At 41.5% G+C, this 16,460-nt stretch overlaps 3 protein-coding genes across 4 annotated transcripts; all 3 read right to left on the bottom strand.

Moving 5' to 3' along the window:
* Positions 1 to 617: 617 nt before the first annotated feature.
* On the bottom strand, positions 618 to 5,145 carry LOC134032443 (probable E3 SUMO-protein ligase RNF212). Of its 2 annotated transcripts, none has more exons than XM_062476413.1 (13): positions 5,076 to 5,145; positions 4,561 to 4,700; positions 3,902 to 3,963; positions 3,684 to 3,758; positions 3,498 to 3,554; positions 3,290 to 3,348; positions 3,150 to 3,209; positions 2,866 to 2,927; positions 2,712 to 2,772; positions 2,240 to 2,285; positions 2,018 to 2,081; positions 1,370 to 1,439; positions 618 to 911 (listed from the first exon to the last, which is right to left on the bottom strand). In XM_062476413.1, the coding sequence occupies exons 2-13, from the start codon at positions 4,667 to 4,669 to the stop codon at positions 773 to 775; spliced, it is 864 nt and encodes a 287-aa protein (XP_062332397.1). In that variant the 5' UTR covers positions 4,670 to 4,700; positions 5,076 to 5,145; the 3' UTR covers positions 618 to 772. The 2 variants fall into 2 exon arrangements, with proteins under 2 accessions (XP_062332397.1, XP_062332398.1); XM_062476414.1 differs by having other exon boundaries at positions 3,902 to 3,992.
* Positions 5,146 to 5,289: 144 nt separating this feature from the next.
* On the bottom strand, positions 5,290 to 6,740 carry si:ch211-255i20.3 (transmembrane emp24 domain-containing protein 11). The gene is made up of 5 exons (XM_062476493.1): positions 6,517 to 6,740; positions 6,236 to 6,327; positions 5,989 to 6,114; positions 5,658 to 5,804; positions 5,290 to 5,568 (listed from the first exon to the last, which is right to left on the bottom strand). The coding sequence occupies exons 1-5, from the start codon at positions 6,644 to 6,646 to the stop codon at positions 5,419 to 5,421; spliced, it is 645 nt and encodes a 214-aa protein (XP_062332477.1). The 5' UTR covers positions 6,647 to 6,740; the 3' UTR covers positions 5,290 to 5,418.
* Positions 6,741 to 7,248: 508 nt separating this feature from the next.
* Positions 7,249 to 12,096, bottom strand: spon2b (spondin 2b, extracellular matrix protein). The gene is made up of 6 exons (XM_062475848.1): positions 11,956 to 12,096; positions 11,014 to 11,252; positions 10,545 to 10,768; positions 10,061 to 10,252; positions 9,552 to 9,735; positions 7,249 to 8,329 (listed from the first exon to the last, which is right to left on the bottom strand). Exons 2-6 carry the CDS (start codon positions 11,249 to 11,251, stop codon positions 8,151 to 8,153), a joined length of 1,017 nt encoding a protein of 338 aa, XP_062331832.1. The 5' UTR covers position 11,252; positions 11,956 to 12,096; the 3' UTR covers positions 7,249 to 8,150.
* Between the last annotated feature and the right edge of the window lie 4,364 nt (positions 12,097 to 16,460).

Here is a 16,460-nt window from a genome sequence, read left to right on the forward strand (position 1 = left end):
CTGACATGTCAATTAACCTGTACTTATCTCCAAATGGTTGAATGTCAGCTGTCAATGTCATCATCACCCAAGGTCTGTTTAAGACTCCTATAATAGCTTTTGATGGGTTTACTAGAATCTCTGAGAAACTCCATACCTTTAAACAGGCATTCAGCATGTCTTTTTTGTATTGGTTATGAGACCATGAGAACCATGATCATGAACCATAGTAAAAGATGGATTACAGCGGGTAGAAAACAGATTAAATGCTCGCTGAATAAATCCACATAGGAAACCCAGAGCTTTTGGTCTACCAGTCTTGCAAGTCCTAATAAAATGACAAGCCAGAATAGATAAACCATCTCATTGGGGCTCGGAACAAATAAAGAGAATGCAGTAAAATCTTCTGCCTCAAATCTGTCATGACTGACAAGTCACTTAGAAGAATTACCTCATTACCCAACACCCTTCACGCTTGTGCCTGTGTTCTTGTCAGTAAATGGACCCTGAAACCCTGCTTTGTGGTTTCCTAACATCTCTGCTGAGAAGGCCTGGCAGGGACAGGCAGCTCAGCTATGACAGAGGGCCTCGTTTTGTGAGTCGAATGAAACCCTGTAGAACAGACATTCACATTCAACTCAATTCACTCCCTGTTTTAGCTGAGGGCAGGGTCCCTGTCTTTATTAGTTACAAACTAAAAGGAATCAATTTAATTGCTCAGCACGTCTTTAGAATACCAATCGCAGGGGGTCTAAGACCGCCTGTGAAGCTGATAACACATTATAGAGTGTGTTTATGGTTTGCCCAGTGAGGGCGTGACCAGAGAGGACAGGGAGGAGTAGCGGAAAGCAGATGGAGGCTTGAAAACGGGTGTGTCCCACCCTGAAGCACGGTAAGACAGTTCAGGGGTCATCTGGAGTTCTTGCAGGCGACTGCGGGGACAGAAAACACACAATGTCACATCCTGTGCCACAAATATCCCCTCTACAGTGCACCCTGGACACTGACATCTAGGGGGGAAAGCTCTGCTCTGCTTTAGTGATGTGCACGTCAGCGCTCAAGTTGCCTGCACCGACTCAAAATCTTTATCAATTTGTTGGTAAACTGCCCAACTGTCGGACATAAACAGCTCGTACCTGATCCCATAACCATGTAGGAGGGAACTATTTAAAATGTTTTGTCATAAATAAAAGCACTCTTTAATGCCAATAGCCTTGATTCAAACTTTCGTGCGCACTATGGAGACACTTAAGACTTTCTATGCTTTATTGGCCCAGTGCAAAAAAACAAAACAGCTAGGAAAGGATTTTCAGTTGAGTGACTCCCGTGTCCTGCAGTGACTACAAGGTGATAATAACTCATTCTACTTGAATACAAAGGCAAGCGTCACCTGACAGTGGCCGAGCAAGCTGAGCGGTTGACCATGGTTTTCTGACTGGCTGATCGATAACAGACGGTACCTAAAAAGACAGCGGTGTTATGACATTTTGGGGGCTCCACTTAGATTACTTCTACATTCTAAAATGGTATACACTTACAGGGTACACACAAAACAAACTTAACACACTTTAATCAATATCACAGCATATGCACTTTATAAACACCTAAAGCACTGGAGCTGGGATGGAGGACAACTGGAAGAGGGGGAGGTGTGGAGGAAGGATAGAGGAGAGCTAGAACTGAGATGTGGAGAGGAGAGGAGGAGAGGTAGAACTGAGATGTGGAGAGGAGAGGAGGAGAGGTAGAACTGAGATGTGGAGAGGAGAGGAGGAGAGGTAGAACTGAGATGTGGAGAGGAGAGGAGGAGAGGTAGAACTGAGATGTGGAGAGGAGAGGAGGAGAGGTAGAACTGAGATGTGGAGAGGAGAGGAGGAGAGGTAGAACTGAGATGTGGAGAGGAGGAGAGGTAGATGTTCGCTGTAGGTGAGATTGAGTGTTAGAAGAGAAGTGGACCTGAGATCAGAGTCGAGGTTTATAGCTTGAGGTGGAGAGGAAGAGACCAGATGGATTGGCTACTGCAGCAGTAGAACAGACATACCTATGTGTCCGTCCTGTGGTGGGCTGATCAACGACAGCCTCGGAACACTCCCACATATCTCAGGCTATTCCGTGGAAGGATAGGAACACACACACAATCTATTAACACAAGTCAACAGGTATTACAAATCTTTCAATGCAGGGCGTAAATGACTGTGTCACCGTCATAACACAGAATGACATCATGCTTGGTAAGTAAAGATCAACAGCTCAGTAAACATACTTTCCTGAATAACAGACTCCTTGGATCAACCTCCATGTTTTCCACCCTGTGAAAAGTTCAATCATAGAGTAACATAAATCACATCTGATGCCAAACATAAGGAGTGAAAATAAGAACAAGAAATGAAGCCCATGTACTCCTGGGAAGGCCTGTGCTTTACACTGTGCTGCCCCTCTCCCCCTTTCATTCCCTCTATCTTCTGTAGCAAAGTAGGGCTGTTCCAGCGGTCTGGGTCCCCGACGATACAGAGAGATAAGCACAGAGAACACACAACCAGACCTGGACCCACTTGGTGGATCTTTTTATTTAGTTGCCCTACTAAAACAGAGTCAATAGTGATCTAACCGAACCCTCTATAAAAAGGCATTTCACCACCTCCCACCCAATATGTACACCGTTCAAAAGTAGAAGATCATCAACAATGTTACATGCACATCATCCGATGTGCATGTAAGCTTGTGTTTGTACTCACAGGCTAGAAGTGGAAGACTGTCGAGACAGGGAGATGGGAGAGGAATATGGGATCTGTAGAACTACAAATGAAGGAAATGAACTGAACATGGTCGATAAATTAAAGGGACCAAGGGCCAAACCACAGTCACAGCTATCAGACAAGGCGAGATTACCTGATTTTGAACCACATGGGTTGTGAGATCTCTGGTTCTTTGGCTGGGTGGAAAGGGGTACACTAAACAAGGACAAGAGATACATGATCAAAATCTGTCACGTAAACGTGTCCATACTCACACACCTCTATTTCAGTAACAGTTTTGCTTTTATTCGTTATTTCAGGTCTCATATAGGAGTGCTGCAAATACTGCTAAGAGCGACATCTAGTGAGAGTCTAGCAGTCTTGACTCTGGAAAGCCATATGAAGCACCTATTCTTGAAAAATATTTGTAATGTATACCTTTGGTGTTGAAGAGTATTCTCCAGCTTAGCTATGTAGGCGCTCTGCTCTGCGAGCCTTCTGTAGAACACAAATGTTTCCATCAGTAAAGGTTTGACACCCAGAGTGATGAATGGGATGTATAGGTTTATTTTTCCTACTTTGACATCTGTTGCATTTCTTGCTTTATTGTTAGAAGGACTTCTTCCAGCTTTTCATTCTAGACAGATGGAAAGAAAGATGTTTCAGAACGTTTGGATCATTAGTGATGAATCAACATAAAACACTGACAATCAGAGAAACAATTATGTAATGTATCATGTGTCATTATAAATTACAAAACCTTGACGTCAGCTAAATTATCATTACCCTCTGTTGGTAATGTGCCATTAGTCTCCTTTGATGCCTTGCCTGGAATAATAGCACCTAAAATGGCCCGAATTTTTTTTAGGAATTAATGGATGGATTCATGACAGATTAAATGAATGGCTGACACGGCTGACACAGTTAACAAGTTGATAGATTCATGTCTTTTTAAATGACTGTAGACGTTACCTTGCTAATTTCTGTAAAATGTTTGGTTGCCACAGAATTGATGTCAGAGAAGAGGGCCTTTACCTCTGCACTGCTCTGTAAAAACAATATCTCTTACTTTTATATCCATGTACTTTTAATATGATAGACACTAGAGCTATGCCGAAAAAGCCCAACCAGAACAGAGATATGTATATTTAGCTCTAAACACACCTTTTGAAGAAGAAATGTATACTCACTTTGTCAGAAAGAGGACTAACTTGACATTTTGCTTTGCATATCAAGCATTCCCCTTGCTTGCCTAGAAACAAAAATAGTACAGTTCCCAAACTGTATACAGTGTCGTAAAAAAGTATTTACCCAATCCTGAATTGTTGCAGGTTTATTCTATTAAATTTGACTCAGTCCTTTATGGGTCTCCAATCACTGACAGTGATGTCAAAATTGAAGGGGCCAGGGCATTTCATCCTAGAGAATGCTAAATTTTAATGTTATGACAATGGTTGCAGTGATACAAGATAAAAGTCTGAAATCATATAAGGCACACCCAATGAGGCGCTCAGTGTGGAAACAAGCAATCTTTAGATGTAAACAAGTTTTTGTCTTATGGTGCTTTGTCTTACCTCCACCATGTATCACTGACTACAACCCATAAAAGATTTGACCAGATTCAATGATAAATTGTACATTATTACTAAAAACAAATACAAGTCAATAATTCATAGAAGGGAGAGGAGGGGTTTACAAGGACTTGGTTTCCAGTGCCTTCAAGAACATGACCGAAGTACATCAGTAGATGGCCCTGTCTTTTCAGGTTTGGCTATGTGCACAGTATGTTTATGAGTACTTTTGGAATTGAGCCAGACGTACCTCATTACACTACTACCTATATATTTACCTTTTTGAAAGCACACGCTGCATATGATGTGGCCACATGTTGTGACAGCTACTTTGCGGTCAGGACCAGGGGCTTGGAAGCAAGAATTACAGCAGATCCAGTGAGGCATCCTTGCCGACTCGGGTCACCTGGCTAGAGTGCTATAGCCTACAATAAAAGTAATCTTATGGTTTCAAGTGTTACAGATAGGCTAGCTTGTTAATTGGCACACACAAACACACACTCAGAAAACACACAGCTAAGCTAACAGTTGGCTTGTAGCTCAGGCATTACTAGCCCGATACCTAGCTAAGATCGTTAGCCTATTAATTTAACGAACAGTTAGTGCTAGCTAACTACTGCTGCTAGTAGTCTAGTCTAGTACAGTAGATTATCGGATCTTTCGAGCTTTCTAGCTGAAGTAGATAATAATGTATTATTACTTGATTAAAGGATTTTTAAAGAAACGTATTACATTATCTAGATTATGAATGACTTAATAGCACGTCTTTTTCTTGGATTTTAGTTGCATACACTGTCCGGATTCTTGATTTTCAATCCCATCAGTGCTTGCGATCATAAACAGATCATGAAGTAACGTTATGATTGGCTGCTCTCATACAAGTCACGTTGAGTTAACTTCTAAACTGTTTTATTTAGTTTTTCTTTATAAATTATTAAAAGACAAATTATTATTGGTGGCATTGGATCACATGTTTTCTAAATACATGCACAAACACTGAGATAATAATGTGTTGACATTTTTTATTTTTAACAGTTAGGCTATCTAAATCAAGTTGAACACAGTTTAGTTATTTTATATTACCCCTCAGGTAATACCATTACATTGTACTCTTCGATATCTGCGAAGCAAGCTTCTCAGACCAGCTTTTTTTCAATGAAGAAGTCCTTCAGTCTTTTAATTTGCCAAATGCCAACTGACAGCAGAATGGAGGTCTGCACCACAGCCCACCAAAGAACCTTCCCATTTGTCTCCTCGCTGATCTGGCGGAAAGTCTCCTCCCGCTCCTTTGGATGGAAAAGACCAGAGGTGAGTCGTTCACTTTCGGAATCAATGTAGACACTCCCAAACACACTGGATGTGTTCGAGACCTTACCCTCTGGAAGTCCTGCTGCCTGCTTATGTACTGTATCTGGTCTATCAGGTGACTCAGACTGTTCTCCATGGTTTGGACTGTGTCTTTGGCCTTCTCAGCATTGGGGTCTATTGAATGCTCACCCATCTGAATGTCTAGATGGATTTTCTAACATAGGGAGTAAAGCATTAGAGAGTCTGTTTTTACATTTTGGTTTATTCAAAGTGTTAGGGTGGGGTGTTGCGGTACTTTAATTGTATTTAATTTTGTATTAAATTTAATAAAAATGTTGACTGGTGTAGACTTATATGTCTTGTGTGTTCCCAAGTGTGTAAATAGAGGCATATCTCACCAATCTTTCAGCAGCAAAGACCGAAAACCTTGTTGAGTTGGTTTGCATGCACAGAAAATGTGACCCAGAGGCATGGGATGTGAAAGTGAACTTTCCATACCTGCCATATCTTTTAGACATTAACACCTGCAACGAGGAGAGAAGGTATTTCAATTATCAGTGTATATAAGCCAATTGATGAGCCAGGATAAACAGTACAAAGCCTTCGTAATGTACATCCAAAATACACAGGTGAAGCTAAATGCACCTCGTGGTTTGGATCGCTCACAGAAACAGTGAGGCCTAGGTGTGGGGAGTTTGTTCCCCTTTTGTGGTCCCAAGGCTCCAATAGAAAATAGCCTGAGTAGAAAACACATGAAGGCTACATGAGGCCACAAACCACAAATCAAGTAGAGATTCGATTTAAATATAAAACATTCTCCATGTTAACATGTTAATTGGGTTAGCGTTCGGGTGAAATGAGAATGACAGGGAATTTAAATACCTCAGAATCAGACTACATAGTATTCATGGTGTCACGAATCTCACCAGTGACGAGGGTATCCTCAGGGATCTCTTCAATTATGCATTTTTTCTCCTGCTCTCCCAAGTCGAAGTACATAGCAGCCGTGAGCACCAGGCAACACTGTGCCACGACACCAACCCACCTGATATCCATCCTGAATTGATCAACTGTATATTGTTATGGCCCACCTCGTGTACATACCCTGTCTTACAGCCAGCCTTGGTGTAGCTGCAGGTTCAGGTAGAGTGAGAGGTCGTGTGAGAATCTCACAGCTGCATGTGTTGAAATGCTGTGATTGGTCAGCCAATGATAACACTGGACCTGGCCTCAGTAAAAATATGGGCAAACTGGACTAATAGTTGACTTATTTCTTAAAGTCACGCTTAGTGTGTCAAGTATTTTCAAATAGCATCATCATAGTCATCCCCAAAACTCTTTCTACATGTCTTGTTTCTTCAATAATGTCATTTTCTTATTTAAAATAAGACAAAGCAACCAGAAAAAAATACAAATTATTATGCTCAGATTTGTGGTTGCTATTATTATTGGAGTATTTGGCTACTCTGTCAACATTGAAGTTACCAGTCTTCACCAGGTGTGCATCAGGGCATGTCAGGTAAGATACAGTATGAAAGCTTAAGAGGTGGAAGTCAGAAAAACAAACTTCTTTTCAACAATTGTGGTGCAGTTCCTTCAATATACACTGTTAATGACATAACAATAAAATAAAAACATCTCATACAACAATAGATCAGTTTAATGTGAAAGCAATTGCTGGAATTGGTTGTTTATTCAACAAGGAAAGGAAATTCATACAAAACCCAATAAAATTGGCAACAATTTTTAGGGAGACATTTTGTTCAGCTTTACTGTTTCCCTCAGGTTTGGCAAATATCTCAAAAGCGTAAAATAAAAATTTCTGTTTAGCCCAGTTTACTGTACATTACAGGTCCAAAACCTGTGAATAAATATATTCTTTTTATTAAGAGATGATCAAGGACAACAATGCACACTTTACATTTAGAGCACTTCCTAAGTTTGACAGTACTTAAAGGAAACTGAATTTAAGTGTAACTCTAGTCTCCACTCTATTTAAAGAAGGTAATCCACTAAAGGACCTAGAATTTACTGCCCAGTTCAATATTTGTTTGACCTCAATGTTCACAAGGTTTTACGACTTTCTGGCTTTTACGTCCGAAGAAATCGTCCATTCTGTTCATTGAACAACAATTGAACAATTTATGTGACTGAGTTTTTTAGTTTTCTGTGTAGTGGTAAACTCATGTAACCTGGTGTGAAGAGATCATTTCAGTTGAAAGGCTCTGCCTCCCTAACTAACACTTTTGGGAATTAAAATAATTTAATTGGCCTTTAAGATCAACGATTAAAGAAAAAAAGAACCACTACTACATAACATGACATTATCAATCCTTTCAGATGTTCAGGAGTACATACATGAGGCAGAGCAAAGGGCTGATTTGGGACTTGAGTCTTCTCTGACATCACACTGCAGATGACCTGTCTACTGTATCGAGTTGGCTCAGAGTTTATGAGGCCCAGCAGAACCTGGTCCAGCGATTGTTCTCTACACTTTGGCCTTCTTAGGAGGGCGTCTTTTGGAGTGTTTCGGTCTGCGTCTCCGCTGACCCCTGCCCAGTCATAAGCAGTTGTCAGGGGTGCATTTCCTCTCCTCCTCCAGAGGGGGGCAGACTGCTCCACTGTTGGCCGGGTGCATGTGAATGTAACGTGTCCTGTGCCTTGTGCCTGATTCTCCACACTCCCCCTTACACAGGCCCCAGAGAGACCACACCGACACCTCGCAGTCTAAAGGGGTATCTGAAGAAAGGACGCACACCTGTTAGCAATTACACTTGTAACATCTAAAATACCAAACAAAATATACAGATATTCTATCTTACAGTCTGAATTCAAAATAGTTCATTTAGATTTCTTTCTTGTCCATCTACACACAAAACCACATAATAATTGAATAGCATGTATTAAGTATTACTATTATATATCATGTGTATATGTGCACGTGCAATTAAATAATTCATTTGTGGATCAGGTAGTTTAACAACCGTCCACATTCCCAACACAAAAAATTAATGCTAATGTATGGACTGGAATCAAATCTTCCTTTTCAAGACTGTCTTGCATGTACAGCAGATTTCCATGAGCCTTCTTTCATAGATTAAAGTTTTTTTGTACTGTAAAATAGCTATGTACAAATTTATTGTGTATTTTTCATGAAGCCAAAAAGCTTGGCCAGACATTTCTGTCTCAAGTTATCTTTTTTATTTTTTATTTTGACTTAATTGAATAATAGAATTATTGCAACGCAGCATTCATGTTCTCATTCTCATCAGCGTTCCAAGTCATTGCCTCCCCAAGACATGAGTCAAAAGCTGATTTCTACAACAGACATTGAGAAGAGAATTGTAGAAGAAGAAAAGCACAAGGAGGTAACATGGAAATAACAGCAAAGCAGGACAACTATCACTTCTATAACAAGCATTCCCTGAGCTGAGGAGGAAACCTTGTGCTTTCTCAGGCCAACTTTCTTTTGTTTGTTGTCTGGTTACCATGGTCACAGAAGTCAAACTCAGACCAACCTTCAGATTATTGCAAGGTTTTCATGACCCATTTCTGGTTTTGTTCCAGCTTTTTCATCAGTTCAAATGCCAAAATAATTGCAGAAGTTTTCTAACTGATCACAAAGTTATATAAATGTTCATGTCTAGATGAACAAAATGACAGGATTTATTTTTTGGTTTAGATGTCTCTTAACAACAATACATTTTAACATTTTGCAGTAAGTTTATGGTGTTGTATGGACAAGGACGTTCTTCTATTCATGGTCAAAGGTCTAGCCTCCCTAATGTATCTCACTTCCTCCCTACCTACCCTCTCTGGCATTAGATCCCTCGCCATCCAAGTCGCACCGCCTCTCATGAACACTGCTTTAGCCATCAACGTCTCCGAAAACCAAACCTTTTTGGTAGTCGGTATGTACAGTGAGGAGTGAGCTCAACCAATTCAACTCAGATACACTTACTTATGAGGACATCTTCTATCTCGTTTCCAGTTGGTATCTGGTTTGATTGGGTTGGTTCCAGGGGAAGGGTAAATATCTGGTTTGTGTTGATCTTGGTGAGGGTAACCTTGCCAATGGGGGGTAGATGCTTTAAACGGGGGTAGTAAAAGGAACTGGCTGGGTGACTCGGAAAAGATGATGTGATCTGAGTAAAGAGAAACCAAATGTCAGTGTATAGGCAGTTCAGAGATGACATTAACCATGTGCACAGTAATCCTAAAGAAACGTGTAATCTCTAATTCTTACACTTCTAAACTTTATCTAGACAGGCTAGCACATTCATGTTGTGTGCAGGAGGATATAGGTCATCTTTTTCAAAACTGGAAACAAGAATGGGAGATGTAGTCGGTGGCCACGGCTGAACAGCAAGTAGGATTTTTAAGGAGAAATTCAATCTTCCATGGGGAGGAAGAATTTGGCAGCCAGGTCGGTCTGTAGAACCAATGCATGATACTTCTGCATCTATGTACCTGTGTGACTTTGTCCTGAGGGATGGTCTCAAAGTTGGGTGAGGAGAAGGTGAAGCCACTATCTGTTCCTGCATCGTAGGGATACAGGTCTGTCGTGATGTTGTTTTTCCATTGTGTGCCTTCACAGAGATTTAGACTGTCCACTCCCACAAACCAATCTGGACTGGGAACAATCCGCACGATGAAGGACAGCTGGGCAGAGATGAAGATTGGAGCAAAAAGGGAAAGGATTTTTGTGTTACTGCCAATACCCATATCAATACACTATCAATAAACCACTGGGGTACGTTAATTAAAAAAATTGGCTCAGGATACAATAATGAAACATCCACCTGTGAGACCCTGTAAAATACTTTTACTTCTAAGATGGGTACACTGAAGATAAATTCATTCATTCTCTAGTGGGATGCGTCCCCAAATATTCCTTTGATGTGTTTCTTGTTTCTATTAAAGAGTTGAAAAAATGTCAAGCGCTTAGACTTACAAAAGAGTGGCGAGCGAAGACCTCGAATTCGGAGGTCATCTGTCCGGTTCCTTCATCCATGGCGGGAGCCGAGAACACCCCGTAGACACTCTGGATGCGTTCCCCGGCTGCCTCCACCTCCTTCATCAGGGTCCAGGCCTCGCCCTTCTCTGTGAACTCCCTCACCCCGTTGCTGGCAAACTCGTTCCTCTGCCAGATATGATAGTCAGAGCTGTGGGTCACCCCTGGCAGAAGACATGATTCAAAATATGTCATATATGAATGCTTGAAAATCAAGTTCATCAGGTTTTTTTTGTACGACTGGGAGAGTCTTTTTATTTTACCCCAGAGAAAGAGCTTGGCTCATTTTTACAGACTCCTTAGTTTCTAAGAGTCGTGCATCTGCATACAATTTACGTCTGTAGATGTATTTTAGTTAGAGAAGCAATTCTACCACCAATTACTGTCCGTTCTACACTTGTACACCCACCAATGAGAGGGGACCACTGGGCTGGGGGGCGGTAGAGGGGGTATTGCTTGGGGAAAGCCATTTGGCTCCACTTCCCAGTGAACGTTAGGCTGTACTTGGCAGTTTCAGAGGCCGTGCATCCAGACTCATCAGGGTTGGGCATGGGCATGGGCAGGGCAAGTCCCAGTAGAGTCAGGGTCAAGGTGGTGAGCTGGTGGGGCAGGCTGTTGGGGCAGAAGATGTTCTTCACTTTCTCCATGCTTTTTAGAGAAAGAGAGAGAATGAGAAAGAAAGAGAAAGAGGGATAAATGAGGAGGGAGGAATTAAATGACACAATACGCATGTCTGTGCAAGCAGCCACGCTTTTCTGTCTGAAGCTGCAGTTCAATATTTTACTCTTCAACCTTGAACTGGTCCCTTCACTCAGTCATTCGCTAACATGCATATCCATGTGTCGTGTCAGATCAGGCATGATCTACAGGTTCAACCTTGTTTCTACTCTTTGAAATAAATGGGGGTTAGTATGTGAGAGGAGGGAGAAGTTGGACGTGTTAGTTCAACACTCAGTGGGTTGTATGACTCACAGGGAAAGAATTCCCCCCTAAAACATTTTCCACAATATGAAGTCCTTCTGTGCTTCAGTAAGAAAAAGACAGACTGACATGGAAATGCTAAATACAATGTAGTGTCTCAGTTTCTCCAGATCAAGTTTTCATGGTTTTTCAGCCAAAATAACTACTCCTACTCAAAATGTGCCTTTCTCAAAAGAAGTTTGCAAAGGAAAAATGTCAAAACTGGCTGTTGATTACGTTGAAGTTTTTTTTAAATTGTTGGAAGAGATACAAATGACAGTTACATGGTAAACTGTGTGAAGGTTAATCTGATCTCATGCACTTTGCATGCATGCCTTTCAGAACACCACTGTACAAATGTGAATGAGGATTAAGAATGAAAGCTACTTACTTTTTGCAGTTGGGAGATGAGAGTTGGCTGGAAGGATGGGGAGAAACAGAGGAGTGGTGTTGGAGAGGAGAAGATGAGTGCAGGAGACACCACCTGTGTCCGGGGCCGTTTGGAGAAGTGACTGCGAGACCTGAGCCGGCTTCTCTGCTATTTATGCCTTCTAGAGGAATCCCTCTCCTCTCACCCCCCTCACATCTCTCACCACCAGGGACCCCCCCCCCCCCCTCCTCAGACATGCTCCACATTAGCACTTCAGCCTCCAGTCTCCTTCTGTTCTCAACCATCTTTCCCCCGCCCTCCAGAAACACAATTTCACCTTACCTTGCAAGTTCACTTAGCTCATGGTTTAGAAACAGTGTGTGGTTTCTCTAAATGTCTATTCTGCTGTCTCTTTCCTTTCTTACTTTCGTAAAGAGGGGTTGGGGGGGGGGGATTGGTGGCTTGGCCATGGGTAAGGTGGGGTAATCCACGTCATACTTCTGCATCTTTCAGTTCTGCCACTGAATACAACAACTCATAAACACACACTCACAAATACGTACACAATTAACCCACACAATCAACAAACACACAAACGTTGGCTTTCCAGCCCACAAGCACAGCTTTTCCACCGCTGCGGGTTAATATAATGACTTCCACATGCTCACGTTTTCGGTTGCCCCATTGCTCAGCCCACACCCTGGCGCCTTTCCTCACCTCTTGCTCTGTGCATTTTCTGTTGAGATGTTATTATTTATGTTCTAGTATTTTTATCGTGGCATGGGCATGCATACAATATACTGAATCTCAAGATGGCAATTTCTGAAAGGAATAAAATTCAACTGAAAGGGTGTTTTGTGAGAGGAAGTACAGTACTGAACAGGAAGTAGTCTTTACCTAAAGGGACTTGATGTGTCTGAATGTAGGTGAGGAGAAAACAGGGCAGGACTACCAACATTAACTAGGCCTACTAACACTACAGGTAACCTACAAATGGCATGTACACATCATGATCTGTTAAGTTTCCACGTGTGCAACAAATTAGATAATTTTTGCAGTGCCTTAAGCACACAGTCTCCCAACACCTGGTTTAAACATTCAACACTTGCTTTTGTGCTACCTTTTCTCCCAAAAACTACCCCCAGGTAGAAAGCAATAATCACATTTAATTTCCTTGCCATGTCTTGTTCATCCAGACTGCAGCCTGCTAGACAGACAGTGTGTCAGCAATACCTGAGGGGAGGGGAGGTGCAAGTGTTGCCAGTGTAGTGATGTCCTATTCATGGTAGCCTCATGTGGAAGCTGTCTGCCAAAGTTGTAAAATCCTATACGCGTTCAGATTCAGTATTGTCAGCTGTGTAATTATTTTTTTTCCCTCAATAATCTTATTATTGTCAGTCAGTGTAAAGATGTTTAGAGATCTTCAGTTTGAGCTTTTTGCATGCTGAAAGCATCTCTCTTTGAATGCTGTGTATCGGTCCGTTTTGTTTCATTGTCTCCCCCTGTGCACGCTTTATATGTCACTCTCTCTTTCTCTCTCTTGTCTGAATTCTGGAGGTTCCTCACTGACCCGCGAAGGGAGAGCCCTCTGTTTTTCCCATCATCCACTTCTCCGCACGGGAGACGTCTGACCTCGGCCGGAGGTATAAAACAAGTGATTTAAGGGCCTCAACCAAAAAAAGAGAAAAGAAAGAGTTTTCCAGCATGGTAGCCTGTTTTATAAGGAGCTTTACCCTAAAACCTAATTTTGATATAGTGCCTTGGCAATAGCACAGTGTGGTCCAATTTCATTTAAAGCGCAAAACCCATTTCTCCGGTAGTTCACATATCTTTCAATTACAGGTCCTGTCCACGTAGACGCGAGCGCTGTTTGAATCAACCATCAAAAGGTCTGATTTGATTTGTGAGTGTGTATGTAAGCTATTGAGGAAGTCAGGTGGCTGAGCGGTTAAAGAATCGGGCTAGTAATCAGAAGGTCGCTGGTTCAATTCCTGGCCGTGCCAAATGACGTTGTGTCCTTGGGCAAGGCACTTCACCCTACTTGCCTCGGGGGAATGTCCCTGTACTTACTGTAAGTCGCTCTGGATAAGAGCGTCTGCTAAATGACTAAATGTAAGAGGGAAGTAGGGTTTCTGCTGTCACGTGGATGGCAGATGGTAGGAGACACGATGTAAAGGTGGAATGACAGATGAAATGAAGCCTACAAACCTTTGGAAGCATGCAGTCCTGTGGCTTCTGCTTTCTAGAACCACAGTCTACTGCCTTTGATTGCAAAGTTCAGTCCTGGGAAATGAAATGCTTCAGGACAATCCAGGAAACTCTTCCGTTAGCTGGCACATTAACTAGTCTTACGGTTGTTTTGTTCAATCCCCTTTGATATTCTTTTAACTCTTTGTGTTCTGCACTCGTAAGGGAATCCACCACAGTATAAAGATTGGGTTTTGGCTGCTTGGCTGGGATGAATAGCTTCCACACACAACCTACACGGTAGGCCTCTCCACCTGTCGAGTGCTTAATTTCTTCACACGGTTTTGCCTTCATGAAATGCTTCACTTAGGTAGGTAATGGAGTCCTTGTTCAAAAGCCTTTTTGTACCCATGGGTCTTTAGTCTCCGAATTACAGAAAGACATTTGCTCCATCTTGATAGTGTACAAATAATCCAGCTGCTGCTAAATGTTAAGGCACCAGGTTATCAGGTTCCATGTCACAGCATTGTGTTAACCGTCTGCTAAGGGAATAAAATGCAATAAGGGTCAATGCAAAGACTTGGTGGCCCTCTAACACTTTGCCCCTCTCTTTGGACATTCATGTTCATTTATGAGTAAGAAGACAGTAGCAGACAGGATGCCAGTAGTCAGGTTGTGTCGAAAGAAAGAGAGGATGTTGAGGCTGAAGCCAGACAAACTCATAAAACCAGAGTGAACCGGACGCTAAATAATTTAGCTGTCAGATAAAATCAATACCTCAATCTGTTTGACATTCTGCAGAACCATTTGGTGGGACAGGCAAACTTGTCTTATATCAGAAAATGCAGTTAATGGCTCTGACATATGGTTTGGCAGGCCTGAAAAGCTGTTATTAAAGGTGACTTCCTATTGGGAAAGAAGGGATCTCAGCTTGACCAGGTTGTTTTCTCAGTAGGGCATTGGTTCTACACTAAGACTAATCGGTTTTTAATTCAGGTTTCCTTCAAAATAGCCTTTGCCAACTGAGTTAAGTCCTTTGTTGGATATTACTCAACCAGTTCCATTACATAACGACAGCAATGGAGAATTCATTCACAAGGAAAGTCTGTATGGGATGAACAAGTCAGTCCCTACAAAAGTCCCTACTGCCGTGTTTATAAAATGAACCAGCTATTTCCAACTATTTCCAAGAGTTACTTGAGGCTATTCATAAATTCAAGATCAAAGACTTGATATTTTCAATATCTCTGACTTGGCCCTTGAATGTCGTCAAAAAATGAAGTGAGCGTGTTTCATAGTTTCAAAATGTTTTTACGTGTTCTATATTTTATAACACCAAAATTACCCCTTACAGACTGAATGGTGAAGTAATTTGCTCGTATAATTTTGATGAATGGGGTTTTAATAAAAGTTGGAGCTTATTCAAATGTTCAGAACTCTTGGTGCTTCAGGCTAGCTTTTCTCTTCCCATCCAGTGTTTTATCGACCGAGAGATTGTAAATTCACTCAAAAATCTACACTTCATCAGCTTGCTTACTGAGCTATACAGATTGCCCACCAGGGGGTTATTAAAATTTTTCTGTCAGAACAAAAACCAAAAACAATCCATTATTATTTTTACCTTGGTAAGAACCAGATACAGTATTCTTAATAATTCCATGTCTTTCCTAAAGAGACTGTCCGGAGTTTAAAAAGCGGTTGGAAGTCTGATCCATTTGGTTTTCAGATGTTCACATGCTTAAAGAAGCTATGGAATACATGATAGTATTTGTTCCAATTCTGAATTGAGACGAGTTTGCTTAGGGTTTTGTTCAAATATGTAGTGATGTTTGGTACCAATATGCAAGCTTTAAGATGATGTAGCATCTTAAACTCTTATGGCTCCCAACACTCATGTGCAGAAGGCTTTGTCCAAAATATTTTTCCAACTGTTTGGACAGAAAGCTCCCATAAAATATGACTATGATGTTCATAAGACAGTTCCACGAGAGTTTACTCACAGTTGTTCCTTGAACTTTGCCTTTTTTATGCTTTAGCTTTCCAGATTTTGTAATGTTTCATGGAATCCCCCTGGTCAAGTTCTGAGGATGGAACTGGTGTGATTTGGCTTTTGGAAATGTTCCAGAATTGGGCTGCTCAGATGAAAGCATTTTTTTTTCAAAACATTTCTCACATGTAAGCTACAAGCCTAACAGTTGCTGGCCAAACAAAATGTAATTATGAATTGGAATCCAGACAGAGTATTATTATGTTGGCCAACCATACACACGTGAAGTGATAGAAACAGGGGTCTGAGGCTGTTAAGCAAGTACAACGGTGTTGTTAGCTGAGATTTTGAT

The sequence above is a fragment of the Osmerus eperlanus genome, chromosome 13, assembly GCF_963692335.1.
Source record: "Osmerus eperlanus chromosome 13, fOsmEpe2.1, whole genome shotgun sequence".
NCBI lineage: Eukaryota > Metazoa > Chordata > Actinopteri > Osmeriformes > Osmeridae > Osmerus > Osmerus eperlanus.

Bases quoted from the DNA above. Each gene is read 5' to 3' on its own strand.
- si:ch211-255i20.3 (XM_062476493.1), bottom strand. From the start codon at position 6,646: ATGGATATCAGGTGGGTTGGTGTCGTGGCACAGTGTTGCCTGGTGCTC. The intron at 6,328-6,516 runs GTGAGATTCGTG...TTTTCTACTCAG, and splicing joins TGAGGATACCCTCGTCACTG to GCTATTTTCTATTGGAGCCT. The intron at 5,569-5,657 runs GTAAGGTCTCGA...TTCCATCCAAAG, and splicing joins GGCAGCAGGACTTCCAGAGG to GAGCGGGAGGAGACTTTCCG.
- spon2b (XM_062475848.1), bottom strand. From the start codon at position 11,251: ATGGAGAAAGTGAAGAACATCTTCTGCCCCAACAGCCTGCCCCACCAG. The intron at 10,769-11,013 runs GTGGGTGTACAA...GTCTTCTGCCAG, and splicing joins CCAGTGGTCCCCTCTCATTG to GGGTGACCCACAGCTCTGAC. The intron at 8,330-9,551 runs GTAAGTGTATCT...TCCTTTCTTCAG, and splicing joins GATAGAAGATGTCCTCATAA to ATACCCCTTTAGACTGCGAG.
- LOC134032443 (XM_062476413.1), bottom strand. From the start codon at position 4,669: ATGCCTCACTGGATCTGCTGTAATTCTTGCTTCCAAGCCCCTGGTCCT. The intron at 3,210-3,289 runs GTAGGAAAAATA...TGTGTTCTACAG, and splicing joins GAAATGCAACAGATGTCAAA to AAGGCTCGCAGAGCAGAGCG. The intron at 2,773-2,865 runs GTAATCTCGCCT...CTTCATTTGTAG, and splicing joins CCCATGTGGTTCAAAATCAG to TTCTACAGATCCCATATTCC.